The sequence below is a fragment of the Scyliorhinus canicula genome, chromosome 7 (genome assembly GCF_902713615.1).
Source record: "Scyliorhinus canicula chromosome 7, sScyCan1.1, whole genome shotgun sequence".
NCBI classification, from domain to species: domain Eukaryota; kingdom Metazoa; phylum Chordata; class Chondrichthyes; order Carcharhiniformes; family Scyliorhinidae; genus Scyliorhinus; species Scyliorhinus canicula.
In genome coordinates this window covers 54,764,212-54,780,446 of record NC_052152.1, presented here as the reverse complement: position 1 = coordinate 54,780,446, position 16,235 = coordinate 54,764,212, and the positions used below count along the sequence as shown (strand labels likewise).

The following is a 16,235-nucleotide window of genomic DNA, read 5'->3' as shown; positions in this document are numbered from 1 at the left end:
TGCACGTTCTTCATGTCTGTGTGAGTTTCCTCCAGGTGCTCCGGGTTTCTCCCACAAGTCTCGAAAGATGTGCTTGTTCGGTGAATTGGACATTCTGAATTCTCCCTCGGTGTAACCGAACAGGCACTGGAGTGTGGTGACTCGGGGATTTTCACAGTAACTTCATTACAGTGTCAATGTAAGCCTACCCGTGACTAGATTATTATTATTATCACATTTAGTCTCCATGTGACAAAATCCCAAGAAATGAAATTTGTTAATTTGCTCCTATCTGTCGCAGAAGTCATTTGAAGGAGTACACAATCAAATCGGTCTTGCAATGAATACATTTATAAATTCTTCCATATTTACCCATAAATTGAAGACTTTCTTTCATTGTATCTTATGACGTTAATCATTTTTGCTTCTAATTTGAACTCTTGCACCTATTTGAGTTAATTTAACAAGCTCTGCAGCTTTGCTTCTTAGCAGATTGGAAAAATTATAAAAACTCTGTATACTAAGGTTTGCCAACTATGCCATCAACTGGGGTTTCTGAGTGTCTCCATAATGGAGTATATCTGAAAGTTACAGGGTCCTGAGCAAGTGCTCTGATGGGGATGATTTTCTCCAGTAGTTTCTTGGCTCTTCACGGTGCCAGGTTCGACTCCTGGCTTGGGTCACTGTCTGTGGGACCACTTTGTAGTTGTGGCATGCTACTTTCTTGGGAACCATTTTGGTATGTGTGAGGATGTTACCTATTGGTGTCTTGGGCTTTGTAGAAATGGAGAATGCCTATAGTTGCTATACTGCCGTGAAAAATCAAATTGAAATCTCAAGTATGTCTTCCTCTCCATATTCCTTTTCTAATATATTGGGCCACCTGTGACCCATAATTTAGATTCCACTCCTTTGCATGCACAACATTAGTCTGTATTGTTAATGAGTGCATCTGGGACTGTGAACACGAGGCCAGAAGTCAATTAAAATTTAAAAAAAGAAATGAAATAGCAGGCTGATGCAGAGCAACTAATTTCAGAACGTGGAAAAGATTGGGTGGAGAGAAGAATAAAAAAGAGAACCAATTGAACAGCTTGAAATTAAAAACAAATCTTATTACCTCTAGGAACGATAGATACTACAGTTTGAGGGTGATTGATATTGCAGGAACATTAACTCATTAAAAGGGTACATAAGCAGTTAAATAGCTCTAATTTTTTGTGCATTTGATTTGCATTAAGATGTGAAAATGCAAAATGGAGCGCGAGCAGCAGCAACCTGTGGTGAATCACAATTCATGGAACATCTTTTCCAGATTCTAAAGGGTCGTTTTTTAAAATCATTTTTTCCCAATTAAGGAGCCATTTAGTGTGGCCAAGCGACCTACCCTGCACATCTTTGGGTTGTGGGAGCGAGACCCACGAAGATACGTAGAGAATGTGCAAACACCACATACTGTGACGGAGCCAGAATCAAACCGGAGTCCTCGGTGCTGTGAAGCAGCAATGCTAAACACTGCACCACCGTGCTGCCCTTTTCCAGAATCTGTTGTACTTGCAGTAACTTAAGGTTTTGTGTTGTGTTGAGTCCACCACCTGTACAGAATTGGCTATATATCAATCAAGAACTATTAACTAAAATTGATTAGGTATAGATTTTCTGTTACTGGGAAACGTTTTATGAAGTTAATTTTGTGGCCAAACTTTCATTACAACCTTCACCAAAACAATACTCCTAGTCTTTACTGTCACAAGTAGGCTTACATTGACATTGCAATGAAGGTACTGTGTAAAGCCCCTAGTCGCCACACTCTGTTCGGGTATACAGAGAGAATTCGGAATACCCAATTCACCTAACTGCAAGTCTTTCAGGACTTGTGGGAGGAAACACGAGCAGCCGGAGGAAACCCACGCAGACCAGGAGAATGTGTATACTCCACACACAGTGACCCAAGTGGGAATCAAACCTGGGACCCTGGAGCTGTGAAGCAACAGTGCTAACCACTGTGCTACCGTGTCACTATGTCTTGGTTGTTTAGCAATCTTAACTGGAAGCATGTCAAACACCAGCTGAAGTGAATGTGAAATATAGTTAATTTTCACATGCCAGTGTTAACCTTGATGGTCTATAGACAATCTTTTGCTGTTTCAGGCATTGTTGGATCTTTGCTCTTGATGTTTTATGGGACAAATAAGCAAGCTCTTTTTGTACTTGGGCCACACTTCTGAAAGGAGGAAAGTCAGGAGTCTTTTGGCACACTGGTAGCACCCTTACCTCTGGGCCTGAAGCTTTAGGTTTAATTTCCATTTTAGGACTTTATAGCCATGGAAAGTGCATTAACCTGGCCCAACAAGTTGATTATCAGCCTGTAAATTCTTCTAATATGTTTGGCAGGCGGAACAGCGGTTGTTTCCTGGTCAGTCATACTGCAGAAGGCAACAGCAAATCACCGCAGTACTCTGCTAAACTGAACCATGGACTAATCCAATGGAAGTTCATGGTTGCCAAAGGCACAGTACCTGAAGGAGGAGGAAGTGATACATGATTGGAAGATTGAATAGCTTGACTAATTGTGTGGCATTACAAACCAGTTCAATTGGATATTGAATACTATCTTGTTTTGGGAGCAGGTTTCACATTTGTGCTTGTATGTTAGCGGAGGTGGTAGTGATGGTAATGGACTGAAATTGTGCAGAGGAACAGAAGTGTGTTTTTTTTTATTTTGCACCCCACCCTGAACCTGTTCCACCATTCATGTCTAATCTGAGGCCTAACTCCATATATCTGCCTTAGCCTCATGTTCCTTAATGCCTTTATATTAAACTTAATTGATTTAACATAAGTTGCAGTTTCCAGAGGAGTTCCAAACAGCTACCACCTTGTGTGTGGTACTGTTTTTAATTTTACTGTTGTAGAATTGGTAACATGGCAGCACGGTAGCATGGTGGTTAGCATAAATGCTTCACAGCTCCAGGGTCCCAGGTTCGATTCCCGGCTGGGTCACCGTCTGTGCGGAGTCTGCACGTCCTCCCCGTCTGTGCGGAGTCTGCACGTCCTCCCCGTCTGTGCGGAGTCTGCACGTCCTCCCCGTGTGTGCGTGCGTTTCCTCCGGGTGCTCCGGTTTCCTCCCACAGTCCAAAGATGTGCGGGTTAGGTGGATTAGCCATGCTAAATTGCCCGTAGTGTCCTAAAAAGTAAGGTTAAGCGGGGGGTTGTTGGGTTACGGGTATAGGGTGGATACGTGGGTTTGAGTAGGGTGATCATTGCTCGGCACAACATCGAGGGCCGAAGGGCCTGTTCTGTGCTGTACTATTCTATGTTCTAATCTGGCTTTAATTTTTAGACTGTAAACCCTTACTCTTAAACTTGCAACCACCAGAACGTGTTTCTGCCTGTCGTGCCTGTTCCCTTAACTTAAAACCTCTGCCAAATCATCCCCATACCTGCTAAATTACCAAAACAAAAGGTCTATGAACTTTGATACTCAACCAGCTACCCCCACCAGTCACTTTGGGCCATCAGTGTTTCTAATTGTTCTAGTTTTAGGGCCAAAATAGATGACCTCCTGTTTTGCCTAATCATTTAATCTAGCAATGTATTGTAATGTTATGCTTCCAGCAAGGCCACTTATCTGTCAGCAGCAAATTTGGATGTGTGATTTTCTATTCCATCATCCTGTAGTTGAGGCCCAAGCGTCCCATTCTAACAATTGGGATACCATCCCACATACCTATTCTGTCTTCTGCCATTCAATCGGTCACTGACTTGCCTTCAGTTCCATGCGTGTCTTATCTGTAATTCCTCTAAACAACATAGATATTCATTTCTGGTCATTTAATTTTGTCTTGAATGGCATACCCCATTTTGAAGTAAATATTCTATATTTCAGTTGTCTCTAGATTACCAATGTTTAGGTTGCTTGAATTTTGACCGCTATAAAGTACTGTTAGTAATCTAATATTAAAATCTACTTCAGAGGTTCCTACAAGCTACATTGCTAGAGGCCCACTGGACGATTCAGAAGGACAGAAGAGAGCGTGCAGATTTTACCGTACGTGGCTTAAGACTTGCTCTGGAATAAATGATCCTAATTATGGTTATGCTGATGGAAATCCCTGCATTGTTGCGAAGCTCAACAGGATTCTTAACTTTTATCCCAAGGTGAGGTTTGTAAGTTTGCATGTATGATGAAATAACCTGACTAAAATGAAGGGCTGAAAGTCATTAGAATTTTAGGTAAAACATAAACTTGGTTCGATTTTTAAGGATTTCCAAGAACCATACACGACAAAAATTTGAGTTAGAATGGGCTCCATGTTTGTGGTAGCCAGTAAATTGTGGTTGCACTGACTTATTTAGCGTAGCACTGTTGGCATAGCTTAGATCTGTGTAGTCATAAAAAATAAAGAAATATGGATTGTTGTAATTCAGCAGTTTCAAGGATGATACCATATACCCATCATTAAAGAGACACTTGTTTTTATTACTGTTGATATGTTAGGGCAGATCTTGCTGGAATAGGGCATCTTCCTCCTACATCCCCGGCTCAATTATTTGCTGGAAGTTTGAGCTTAACAAGGGCATCTGGGCCCTTAGAATGTTAGTCCTGTTATTTACTATCACCTTAACCAGAGATTTAAGAATTGGGAACGAAACAAAAAAGGCAACGAGTAAGAAAGCAAGTAAATTAGGTACAGATGGGGCATTACGGAGAGCACTAGATTGGATTGAGAGAGAAAAGGCATTGGTAAAATTCGCTATACCAATTTAGTTATATGCAATATTGAAATGAAACAGTTTCTCTTTTCTGAGCCAAAGATGTTGAATGACATTGCATGAACAATTAATTTGTTCGAGCACTACCCCTAACCTCTGCAGTAGAGTTTATATTTATTTTGTGGGATCGCTTCTTGGCTTTTGGCTAAGATGTGCATGAGGTCAGGTGTAATGCCTGGATCTGGTATGTCTCTCTTGTGCTAACCACTGCACCACCACGCTGCACTTGGAGTGCTTCTCTTAATCCCCTGAATTTGCTGGCCAATTTGCTCATTAACAACCATATGCATCAATTGCACACCATTTTTCCAGCAAGATTCAGCCGTTGTAATTTATAGAAATATATAAATTAATTGTGCTATGGAATTTACAATTATTTTTAAGTGGGTATGACTGGTTGCTGAATATATTTTCTTTTAGCCTCCACAGAATTCCACTGTACTTCCTGAAGAGTTGCAAACAAATTATAATAAGTTTATTATGCCTATTCATTGTGCAGCAAAGGTAAGAGATTTTGGTTCGTTCTCTTTTCACTTTGTGGTCCAAGTTGAACTTCTGTGGATGCTCCCTTAATGTGCAGGTGTCTTTGGCGACCATTGTGGCCAGCATTCATTCTTACTGTGTCGTCAGCACTGACATTCTTTTCAAAGTAGGGATTATTGATTGGGTGCAATGTGCTGTGGATCACCAGTTGGTTTCTCTAGTGGTGTGAAGATTACACCATCACCATTTGAACGAATATCTCTGCTTGATCGAAGTTGAGATGTTAATTTCTTCATCTGAGGATCACTCGCTGAGAAGGTTGCATTTGTGTTAAATGGAATGTTGGCTTAATGTGGTTCCTGAACTCCTAACATGGGACTGAACCTGAACTAACATGGGACTGAACAACAATCTTTTCTTGATTATAATAAAGTAATACAGCAAACCCCAATCCACGCCCCCCCCACCCCAAAGCCTTCCATAAAGAAAACACAACCTTACAAAAAGTTCAACCCTGCCCCCACCCCTAACATTTGACGATAACCAGTTTCCTGAAAAAGGAGATAAAAGGCTGCCACCTCGAGTGGAACCCTTCCACCAACCCCCTCATGGTATACTTGATCTTCTCGCGATACAAAAATTCCATCATATACCCAAGCCAGGTTGAAACCCTAGGCGACAGCATTGAGGACACCCACCCAAGCAGAACTCCTCTGGGCTATAATAAAGCGAAGGCTAGGACACCTGCCTTTGTTTCTGTTTGCAGCACCAGCGAGTCTGACACTCCATTCATAAATGGCCACCAACAGGTTCAGCTCCAGCTAAATACCCAAAATCTCTGACGTCTCAAGAAAGGAGACCAAGAGGCTTGCAAGCTTGTGGCAAGACCAAAACATTCCTGTACCAGCCTCCCCGAACAGGCGCTGGAATGTGGCGACTAAGGGCTTTTCACAGTAACTTCGTTTGAAGACTACTTGTGACAATAAGCGATTTTCATTTCATGTGCGTATGATTCACCGGCCCCTAGTGCACCCTTCACACACTCTCCCTCCACCCAGACAAGAACCCACTCATGCGTACCCTGGTCAGGTGCGCCCTATGCACACCTCGAACTGGATCAAGTTGAACCTTGCACATGAAGTAAAGTTGACCCTGTGAACAGTTTCACTCCAAAGCCCTGCCCCCAAACCAAACCCAGTTCACCCATTTCCTGTTCTTCCAACGAAGCCTGTTCCAGCAACATCTGCCCATAAATATCTGAAATCCTACCCTGTCCTAACTTGGTCAAGGACTAGATCCAGTCCAAGGGTGTTGGTGCCAGGGGAAATGAAGGAAGCTCCTTGCATAGAAAGTCATGAACCTGCAAGTACCTGAAAACGTTCACACTCGGGAACTGGAACTCCTCTAAAAGCACATCAAACCGGCATACATGCAAAAACATGTCCATAAATCTCTCCAACCCCTTCCTCTCCTGTGCCCTAAACAATTAATCCAAGCCAGATGGCACAAATACATGGTTCCTGAAAATCGGAGCCAACTGTGACATGGAGCCCAATTTAAAATGCTGCCTAAACTGATTCCAAATCCTCATAGTAGCTATCACCGCCGGGCTCAAAGTGAATTTTGCAGAGGAAAATCAGAGCGGGCAGTAACCAAGGCCCTCCGACTCTACTCCAAACTAATCCTCCATCTGCCCCCATATAGAACCCAGTTCCCTGAGACACCCTGTACCGTAGCAATATTTGCTGCAAAATAGCAACCCAACCGGTTGGGTAGTGCCAACCTATCCCTTTGCAGAAACTTCCTACAAATCAGTTTATTGACCTTGCAAAAGGAAGCCTTGGGAAAATGACTGGGAGACACTGGAATTAAAACTTTGAATAATTCACCCTCTCCATCTGTACCCTTCCTGCTAAGGGCAGAGGGAGGGCATCCTATCTTTTAAGTTTGCCTTCACCTCAACCACCAGTCTGGCAAAGTTAATTTATGAAGCAAGGCCCAGTCGTTACCACCCGGATTCCCAGATAACAGAAGCTAGTCTTGGACGGATGAAGAGGCAATGTCCCAAAATCGGCTACACTCCCGAGGAGGTACACCGGAAAATGTTCACTTTTGCTCAGATTCAGCTTGTACTCTATTAAAGAGCCAAAACTTCTGAGCAGCTTCATTATCTCTTCCATATTGGAGGGTGGTCCGTGAGATATAACATAGAACATAACAGTGCAGAAGGAGGCCATTCGGCCCATCGAGTCTGCACCGACCCACTTAAGCCCTCACTTCGATCCTATCCCCGTAACCCAATAACCCCTCCTAATCTTTTTGGTCACTAAGGGCAATTTATCGGCCAATCTACCTAACCTGCACATCTTTGGACTGTGGGAGGAAGCCCACGCAGACCTGGGGAGAATGTACAGACTCCACACAGACAGTGACCTAGCAGGGATTCAAACCTGGGACCCTGGTGCTGTGAAGCCACAGTGCTATCCACTTTTGCTACTGTGCTGCTCTCATCTGCATACAATGACACTGTGCTCCCTTCCCCCAGACACAACAGCCAGCGGCTCAAATGCTTATGAAGACAAAAGCAGAGACAGTGGACATCTGTCTTGTACCCCTATTCAGTTGAAATTAACCCGAGCTCGACATTAATACGAACACTTGTGGTGGCCTTGTGCAGAAGCCTAATCAATTATCTAAATTTTGGCCCTAACCCAAACTGTCCGAGGATTTCAAAAAGAGAACCCCATCAAACGCTTTCTTAGCATCCATCGAAGAAACCTCTGGCTTGGGCCCCAGAGAGGGTGACAACACATTGAACAGTCTCCTAATATTGATGGACAACTGCCAGCCTGTAACAAAACCAGTGTGCCCCAGGGGAGAAGGACTACAAACACACTGCCAGCAACTTAGTGTTTTTTCAATGTATTTTATCATAAACATGTATCAAAACAGGTTACAGCAAATAAACATCCTGGGAAACATACTTCCCAGCAATCAACTATACAGTCACTCTCTCCCTCTTTCCCAGCCCCCCCCCCCCCCCCCCCCGCATGAATGGCTCCTCAAACACCCCCCACCTTTTCACCTTTTCTCAAACACTCCCCCTGCAGAACCCCATACCTCGTACTTTACCTTCTCCACCCGCAGGAAGTTGTACAGGTCGCCCAACCGAGCCAATATCCTCTGGTGGTGATGCCGACTGCCACTACAGTAAAATTCACTGCCATGCAATCTGAGGTGAAGGCCTCCACTATCCTGGCTAAGACCGTGAACACTCGAGCCTGGAATCTGCCCAATTTTTCGCAACCCCAAAACGTGTGCGTGATTTGCTGGCCATGCCCAAACCCCTCTCACCTGCTACTCCTGAAAGATCCCACTCATTCTTGCCTGAGTCATAGGTACCCTGTGCACCACCTTAAACTGTATCAGGCTCACCCTTGCACAAGAGGAGGTCCCGTTTACCTTGCACAGTGACTCACTCCATGCTCTCCAATTGATCTCTCCTCCCAACTTCGCTTCTCATTTCTCCTTAATCTTCACCCACTCGCTTCCCTGCTACCCGAGCCACTTGTGTATATATCCCCAATTCTTCCCTCCCTTCCACATCCGGAAGCAGCAGTCACTCCAGGGTGTTTCCTGGCAACCTAGGGTGCTGCTCCAGACCTTTTGTGCAAAGTCCCTTGCCTGCAGTTACCTGAACACACTCTTCCATCCCCCCCTCCCCTGCCTCGGCAGCTCTACCCTCTCCCTTAGCTCCTCCAGATTGGCGAACCCTTCCTCCAAATACAGATCCCTCATCTTGACCGGTCCCACTTCCCTCCACCTCCTGTATACACTATCCTTCCCCACTTGCTCAAACCCATGATTCTCACACAGCGGTGTTAAAGCAAACATCCCTGCCACCTAAAAATTCCTCCTCAACTGTTTCATATCTTCACCATGGACTGCACCACCGGGCTCCCTGAATATCTACTCAGCCACTGGCAACTCTGCTGTCACCATAGTCTTCAAACTAGGCCCCTTAACAAGATTCCTCCTTCATCCTAACCCATTCTACCCCTTCGGGCAGCACCGTAGCACAAGTGGATGGCACTGTGGCTTCACAGCACCAGGGTCCCAGGTTCGATTCCCCGCTGGGTCATTGTCTGTGCGGAGTCTGCATGTTCTCCCCACGTCTGCGTGGGTTTCCTCCGGGTGCTCCGGTTTCCTCCCACAGTCCAAAGACGTGCGGGGTAGGAGGATTGGTCATGATAAACTGCCCTTGGTGGTTAGGAGGGGCCGAATGGCCTCAATCTGCACTCTATGTTCTATGTTCTCCTTCCCACCATAGCTGCACCATGTCCACATTCGGCGCCTAATAATAATGAAGCAGGTTCCGCAACCCCCCGCTGCCTCTGAACTTGTTGTTTAACAACAAAATGTGTCGACACTAGAGACATTCCATGGGATCCTTATCCTTCAGGATAAAGGAAACTGAAAACGGCCGCTCCCGTTAACCAGCTTTATTTATAGCCAGCAGGGTAAAATCAAAGACCACAATATACCATCAATCAAGCCCCTGTCCAAATAGAACAGTAGAAGGAAATAGCCACCTAACCACCACCCACAAACAACTCCCAACAGTACAACATGCAAACCCCAACTTCGCCCAGAAAAAAAAGCACACAACAAAGCCCATGCCCTCCCCACAGTATAAAAATCTCTCTGTGCTGGAGTCGGAAGGTCAACAAAAAAAAATCAATAAGTAATTGGGTGGGGGGGGGGCAGGGGGTGAGGAAGAAGGATGATAACAAATGTCTCAAAGGGCAGATTGGCCTATTCCTATTTACTGTTTTCTATCAGAGAACAAAGAAAAGTAAAGCACAAGAACAGGCCCTTCGGCCCTCCAAGCCTGTGCCAACCATACTGCCCATCTAAACTAAAATCTTCTGCACTTCCAGGGTCTGTAACCCTCTATTCCCATCCTATTCATGTATTTGTCAAGGTGCCCCTTAAATGTTGCTACTGTCCCTGCTTCCACCACCTTCTCTGGCAGCGAGTTCCAGGCACCCACTACCCTCTGTAAAATACTTGCCTCGTAAGTCTCCTCTAAACCTTGCCCCTCGCACCTTAAACCTATGCCCCCTAGTAATTGACCCCACTACCCTAGGAAAAAGCCTCTGACTCCACTCTGTCTATTCCCTTCATATTGTACACATCTATCAGGTCGCCCTCGACCTCCTTCGTTCCAGTGAGAACAAACAGTTTATTCAACCTCTTCTCATAGCTAATCCCCTCCATACCAGGCAGCTTCCTGGTAAATCTTTTCTGCACCCTCTCTAAAGCCTCCACGTTCTTCTGGTAGTGTGGCGACCAGAATTGAACACTATACCCCGTGTGGCATAACTAAGGTTCTATACAGCTGCAACATGACTTGCCAATTTTTATACTCAAATGTCCCAGCCAATGAAGCCTGCCATATGCCGCCTTGATTACCGTCTCCACCTGTGTTGCCCCCTTCAGTGACCTGTGGACCGGTACACCTAGATCTCTGACTGTCAATACTCTTGAGGGTTCTACTATTCACTGTAGATTCCCTACCTGCATTAGACCTTCCAAAATGCATTACCTCACATTTGTCCGGATTAAACTCCATCTACCATCTCTCCGTCCAAGTCTCCAAACTATCTAAATCCTGCTGTATCCTCTGACAGTCCTCATCACTATCTGCAATTCCACCAACCTTTGTCGTCCACAAACTTGCTAATCAAGACTACATTTTCCTCCAAATCATTTATATATACTACGAACAGCAAAGGTCCCAGAACTGATCCCTGCGGAACACCACTAGTCTCAGCCCTCCAATTAGAAAAGCACCCTTCCATTGCTACTCTCTGCCTTCTCTGACCTAGCCAGTTCTGTATCCATCTTGCCAGCTCACCAGGCCCTGTGTGACTTCACCTTTTGTACCAGTTTGCCATGAGGGACCTTGTCAAAGGCCTTAATGAAGTCCATACAGACAACACTGCCCTACCTGCATCAATCATCTTTGTGACCTCCTCAAAACTCTTATCAAGTTAGTGAGACACGACCTCCCCTTACAAAACTGTGCTGCCTCTTGCTAATGTGTCCATTTCCTTCCAAATGGGAGTAATCATGTCTCGAAGAATTCTCTCCAGTAATTTCCCTACCACTGACGTAAGGGTCACTGGCTTGTCGTTCCCTGGATTATCCTTGCTACCCTTCTCAAACAAAGGAACAACATTGGTTATTCTCCAATCCCCTGAGACATCACCTGAAGACAGTGATGATCTAAAGATTTCTGTCAAGGCCTCAGCAATTTCTTCACTAGCCTCTTTTCAGTATTCCGGTAGATCCCATCAGGCCCTGGGAACTTATCTACCGTAATATTTTTCAAGACGCCCAACATCTCGTCTTTTTGGATCTCAATGTGACCCAGGCTCATTAACCCAGGTTATTTACACACCAATTCCTTCTCTTTGGTGAATACTAATGCAGAGTATTCATTTTTGTTTTCTTTGGCTCCACACATAGATTCCCTTGCCTGTCCTTCAGTGGGTCAACCCTTTCCCTGGCTACCCATTTGCTTTTTATGTACGTGTAAAAAGCCTTGGGATTTTCCGTAACCCTATTTGCCAATGACTTTTCGTGACCCCTTTTAGCCCTTCTGACTCCTTGCTTAAGTTCCTTCCTACTTTCCTTGTATTCCACACAGGCTTTGTCTGTTCCCAGCCTTCTAGCCCTGACAAATGCCTCCTTTTTTCTTTTGACGAGGCCTACAATATCTCTCGTTATCCAAGGTTCCTGAAATTATCCTTCTTCCACACAGGAACATGCCGGTCTTTAATTCCTTTCAACTGACATTTGAAAGCTTCCCACATGTCAGATGTTGATTTACCCTCCAAACATCTGCCCCCAAACTAGGTTCTTCAGTTTCTGCCTAATATTGTTATAATTAGCCTTCCCCCAACTTAGCACATTCCCCCTAGGACCACTCTTCTTAACCTTGTCCACCAGCACTTTACTGTTCCCGAAATTCCTCCCTACTGAAACTTCTACCACCTGGCCGGGCTCATTCCCCAATATCAGGTCCAGTACAGCCTCTTCCCTAGTTGGACTATCTACATATTGTTTTAAGAAGCCCTCCTGGATGCTCCTTTTCAACTCTGCCCCATCCAAGCCCCTAGCACTAAATGAGTCCCAGTCAATATTGGGGAAGTTAAAAGTTACAACCCTGTGGCTTTTACTCCTTTCCAAAATCTGTCTACCTATCTGCTGCTCTATCTCCTGCTGGCTGTTGCCTGTAGTAAACCCCTAACATTGTGACTGCACACTTCTTATTCCTGATCTCTACCCATATAGCCTCGCTGCCCTCTTGAGGTGTTCTCCCTAAGTAGTCCAAGTACTAATCCAAGCTCTAAGTTCATCTGCCTTAGCCGTAATACGTCTTGCATTATAACATATGCACTTCAGGCCAACAGTCCTGCTGTTTTCAGCAACATCTCCCTGTCTGCTCTTCATCAAAGCTATACTGGCCCTATTCCCTAGTTCTCCCTCAAAATGAATCATCTCTCACTACTGCATTGAGCTTCATCTGCTACCTATCTGCCCATTCCTCCAACGTATCTGTCCTTTTTAGAAGTTCTACTGTGAGTTACAATTCTTCCAAGTGTTGTATCGGCCACAAACTTTGAGATTATCCCCAGCACACCAAGATCTCTCTAATATATGAAATCCCCCCCCCCCCCCCCCCCCCACACACACACCAAAAGAACGTCTAATAAAAACTTTCCTGTTTGAAAAATATCCATTGACAATTATACTCTGCTTCCTATCATTTACCCAATTTTGAATCCATTGTTGCTCCTGTTCCATTTATTCCATGAGCTATAACTTTCCTCAAGTCTGTGTTGCACTTTATTGGATGGATTTAGCAACATTGATCCTTTGTTTTCCCCTTCAAAAAACTCCCAGGTTAGTTATAGTCTTTTATTTGCAACTTCCCATAAAGTTGTTGCTTATCACATCTTAAAAGTTCACAGCTTAAAAGTACCCAAACTCTTGTAAGCTAGCTGCAAAAGGAGATCTGTTGAACCAAAGCATAGAGTTTTAAAGGAGCAATAAGTCTTTAGTTGTGCTTATCCAGAGATGAAGTTCAGTCAGTAGGTTTGAAGAGCATAAAAGTAACATTATTCTAAATCACTTTGCCAATGGTTGACATCTATCTAATATCATACCACAAGAACAAGGAGGAGTAGGTCATCTGGCTCCTCGAACCTGCTCTGCCATTCAATAGTCATGGCCAATCTTTTTGTGGACTCAGCTCCACTTACCTGCCCACTCACCATAACCCTTAATTCCTTTACTGTTCAAAAATCTATTTTTGCCTTAACATTCAATAAGGTAGCCTCAACTCCTTACTGGGCAGGGAATTCCACAGATTCACAACCCTTCGGATGACGACATTCCTCCTCAACTCAGTCCTAAATCTGTTCCCCCTTATTTTGAGGCTATGCCTCCCTAGTTCTAATTTCACACACCAGTGGAAACAACCTCCCTGCTTCTAACTTATCTGTTCCCTCCATAATTTCATATGTTTCAATAAGATTCCTCCTTCATTCTTCTAAATTGCCAAGAGTATAGTCCCATTCTACCCGTCTCTCATAAGCCAATCCCCTCAACTCCGGAATGGACCTAGTGAATCTCCTTTGCACCCCCTCCAGTGCCAGTACGTCCTTTCTCAAGTAAGGAGATCAGAAGTGTACACATGGTTGAAAACTTTTCTTGGGGTGGTGCCAACATGTATGTATCAATAATGAGTTTGCTTAAAAGGCATGCAAACAGTGTATATCAAAGATTTTACCCAGTCCCTGAAATGGACTTGGCTAATGGTACATGTTTTTTACAAAGTTGTCAAGAAGAGGGGAGAAGTACCATTTCCACCCTTGCCTCTGCTGAAACCTCATCCCTGTGTTTATTAACTCAAGGTTGTTGGGCTCTATGAAATGATCATTTTTGTTTTTTTGTTTGCTCAGAAAGAAGAAGACCGAGATAAAATTGGACCTGTGAATTACTTTGGCATGGGAGGATTCAGTGGCTTTCCTTTGCAGTACTACCCATACTATGGCAAGCGTCTGCAGGAAAAATACCTTCAGCCCTTAGTTGCTATTCAGTTTATGAACGTCTCCCAGAACATGGAAGTGCGCATTGAGTGTAAAGTGTATGGTGAGAATATTAACTATAGTATCAAGGACCGCTTTCTGGGACGTTTTGAAATAAAATTTGACGTCAAGAGCTGATAACTGCATAATAGAATTTGCCCCTTTATTTCAAATTAGTCTTGAACAAACTGTCGTACATATGGGACCTACACTTAATCTATATGCTTTACACTAGCTTTCTGCATTTACCTAGGTATGTAACATAAAAGCAATAGTAGTACATATTTATTCTACTGTAAATGATACTACTTGAGCCATGGGTATGCCCATTACTGTAAATTATAATTCCACTAATGTGTAGCAGTGTTTCTGTCCTTGGGTATTGCTGCCTTGTGCCTCGTGTGGGTTTGAGTGTACAGTACTGTAGTGCATTCACTGGTCCTTCAAACCATGTTGCAGTTTTTAAGCAAGCTTTGCTTTCCAAGTTGTAAATACTCTGAAAATTGCCATGGTACTTGATTTTGTTTCTGTTATGCCCATGTGTATGAACATACTGCACTCTGAAGTTTGTGTCGGGGAGGGAGGAAAAGTTGCATTTTATTGGCAATGTTAAGAGTAGGGTGATGGGTTTTATTACACTTCCTTTTAGATCTGTTTAATCTTCAATCCATGTTGAGATCTGGGTCTGACTATCAAGCTATTGTGATTAGTTATTAAAGTTGTTTGCTGGAACCATCACATGGTGGTGTCTGAATGTTTTAAACCATTTTCATGGAAGATTTTATATTTATGCAGTTGTAAAATTTTTCTGCACAGTGTAATGTATAAAAGATACCAAAGTCACTGGTAAAATCATAATCTTTATTTTAAACCAATGCAGTAGGATGGTGTTCATGGTGTGCAATGTAACATCTGTAAACTTGTTGGGAGAACAAATACTCCACCCGATTTAAAGCATCAACAAATAAAACTCATGAACCTACTGTCTTATTTCTTGAAGTGACGAGCTCTGTTCAGTTCACATTTTTTAACTGTCCAAGATCTTGAAAAAATACTGCACCTAAAACAAATAGTGCAACATTTTATGTACAGTGTATATTCTGTATTTCTGAAGTTAACCAATTAACATGAGAATTCTTGGCCCAATTGCAGTCAAAACACATGATAATCAGGTATTTAATTTCTAGACTACGAGTTGGATTGGTGTCTGGCCCTTAAGATTTACAAATGATTCTTATATTTGTGGATCTACCACACATGTTGCAAATCATAGCTTTGAGCCTAACTACCCAGCAAATCTTGCATTTCTAGGTCTAACTTGCAAGTTACTTGCTTTTGGAGGAACCAAAAACATGGCCAATTTTATAAAGTAGAGACTGGAAATAGCCCACACCCGCACTTATACTTTGCATGTGAGATGAAGCTATGGAAATTCTGATTAAAAAGCACCTTGGGATGGCTCCCTTGGTGCTTTCCTTGAGATGAGCTCCCTGGCAAGGGCTACCTGCCTTGGAGCTGTATGATATCATTGGGGGATTAATTAACCAATATTTCTACACTGGCAAATTGCTGCCTTAATATTGAAAGACTAGAGGTGGATCGCAGCTGCTCTCTCGGGAAGCAAGTACACAGTAGGAGACGGTGTGTCTCCCCTTTATTTTTAAATTCATTTTTATGGGATGTAGATGTTGCTGGCTGGGCCAGCAGTTGCCCTTCCTTAATTGCCTGTGGTGGTGAGCTGCCATCTTGAACCAATGCAGTCCATGTGGTCTAGGTACATTGCCCATCTTGAATTACCTGTGGCGGTGGTAAACTACCACCTTGAACCACTTCAGT

The 16,235-nt window shown here is 43.7% G+C and overlaps 2 protein-coding genes across 10 annotated transcripts in view; one reads left to right on the top strand and one right to left on the bottom strand.

Annotated features, from left to right (window-relative positions):
- Positions 1-15,381, top strand: part of LOC119968980 (sodium/potassium-transporting ATPase subunit beta-1-like) — a 29,480-nt gene extending 14,099 nt beyond the window's left edge. Inside the window, exons 4-6 of the mRNA XM_038802063.1 lie at positions 3,956-4,140; positions 5,176-5,259; positions 14,274-15,381. Of these exons, the coding sequence (XP_038657991.1) occupies positions 3,956-4,140; positions 5,176-5,259; positions 14,274-14,537 (533 nt within the window). The 3' untranslated portion in view covers positions 14,538-15,381. The remainder of the gene's footprint in view (positions 1-3,955; positions 4,141-5,175; positions 5,260-14,273) is intronic.
- nme7 (NME/NM23 family member 7) overlaps positions 15,244-16,235 on the bottom strand; it is a 305,234-nt gene continuing 304,242 nt past the window's right edge. For 8 of the 9 annotated variants that reach the window (XM_038802056.1, XM_038802053.1, XM_038802055.1 and 5 more), the window contains one exon: positions 15,247-15,459. In XM_038802056.1, the coding sequence (XP_038657984.1) occupies positions 15,427-15,459 (33 nt within the window). In that variant the 3' untranslated portion in view covers positions 15,247-15,426. Of the gene's footprint in view, positions 15,460-16,235 lie in introns of all 9 variants that reach the window. The other variant, XM_038802057.1, reaches the window with a different exon arrangement.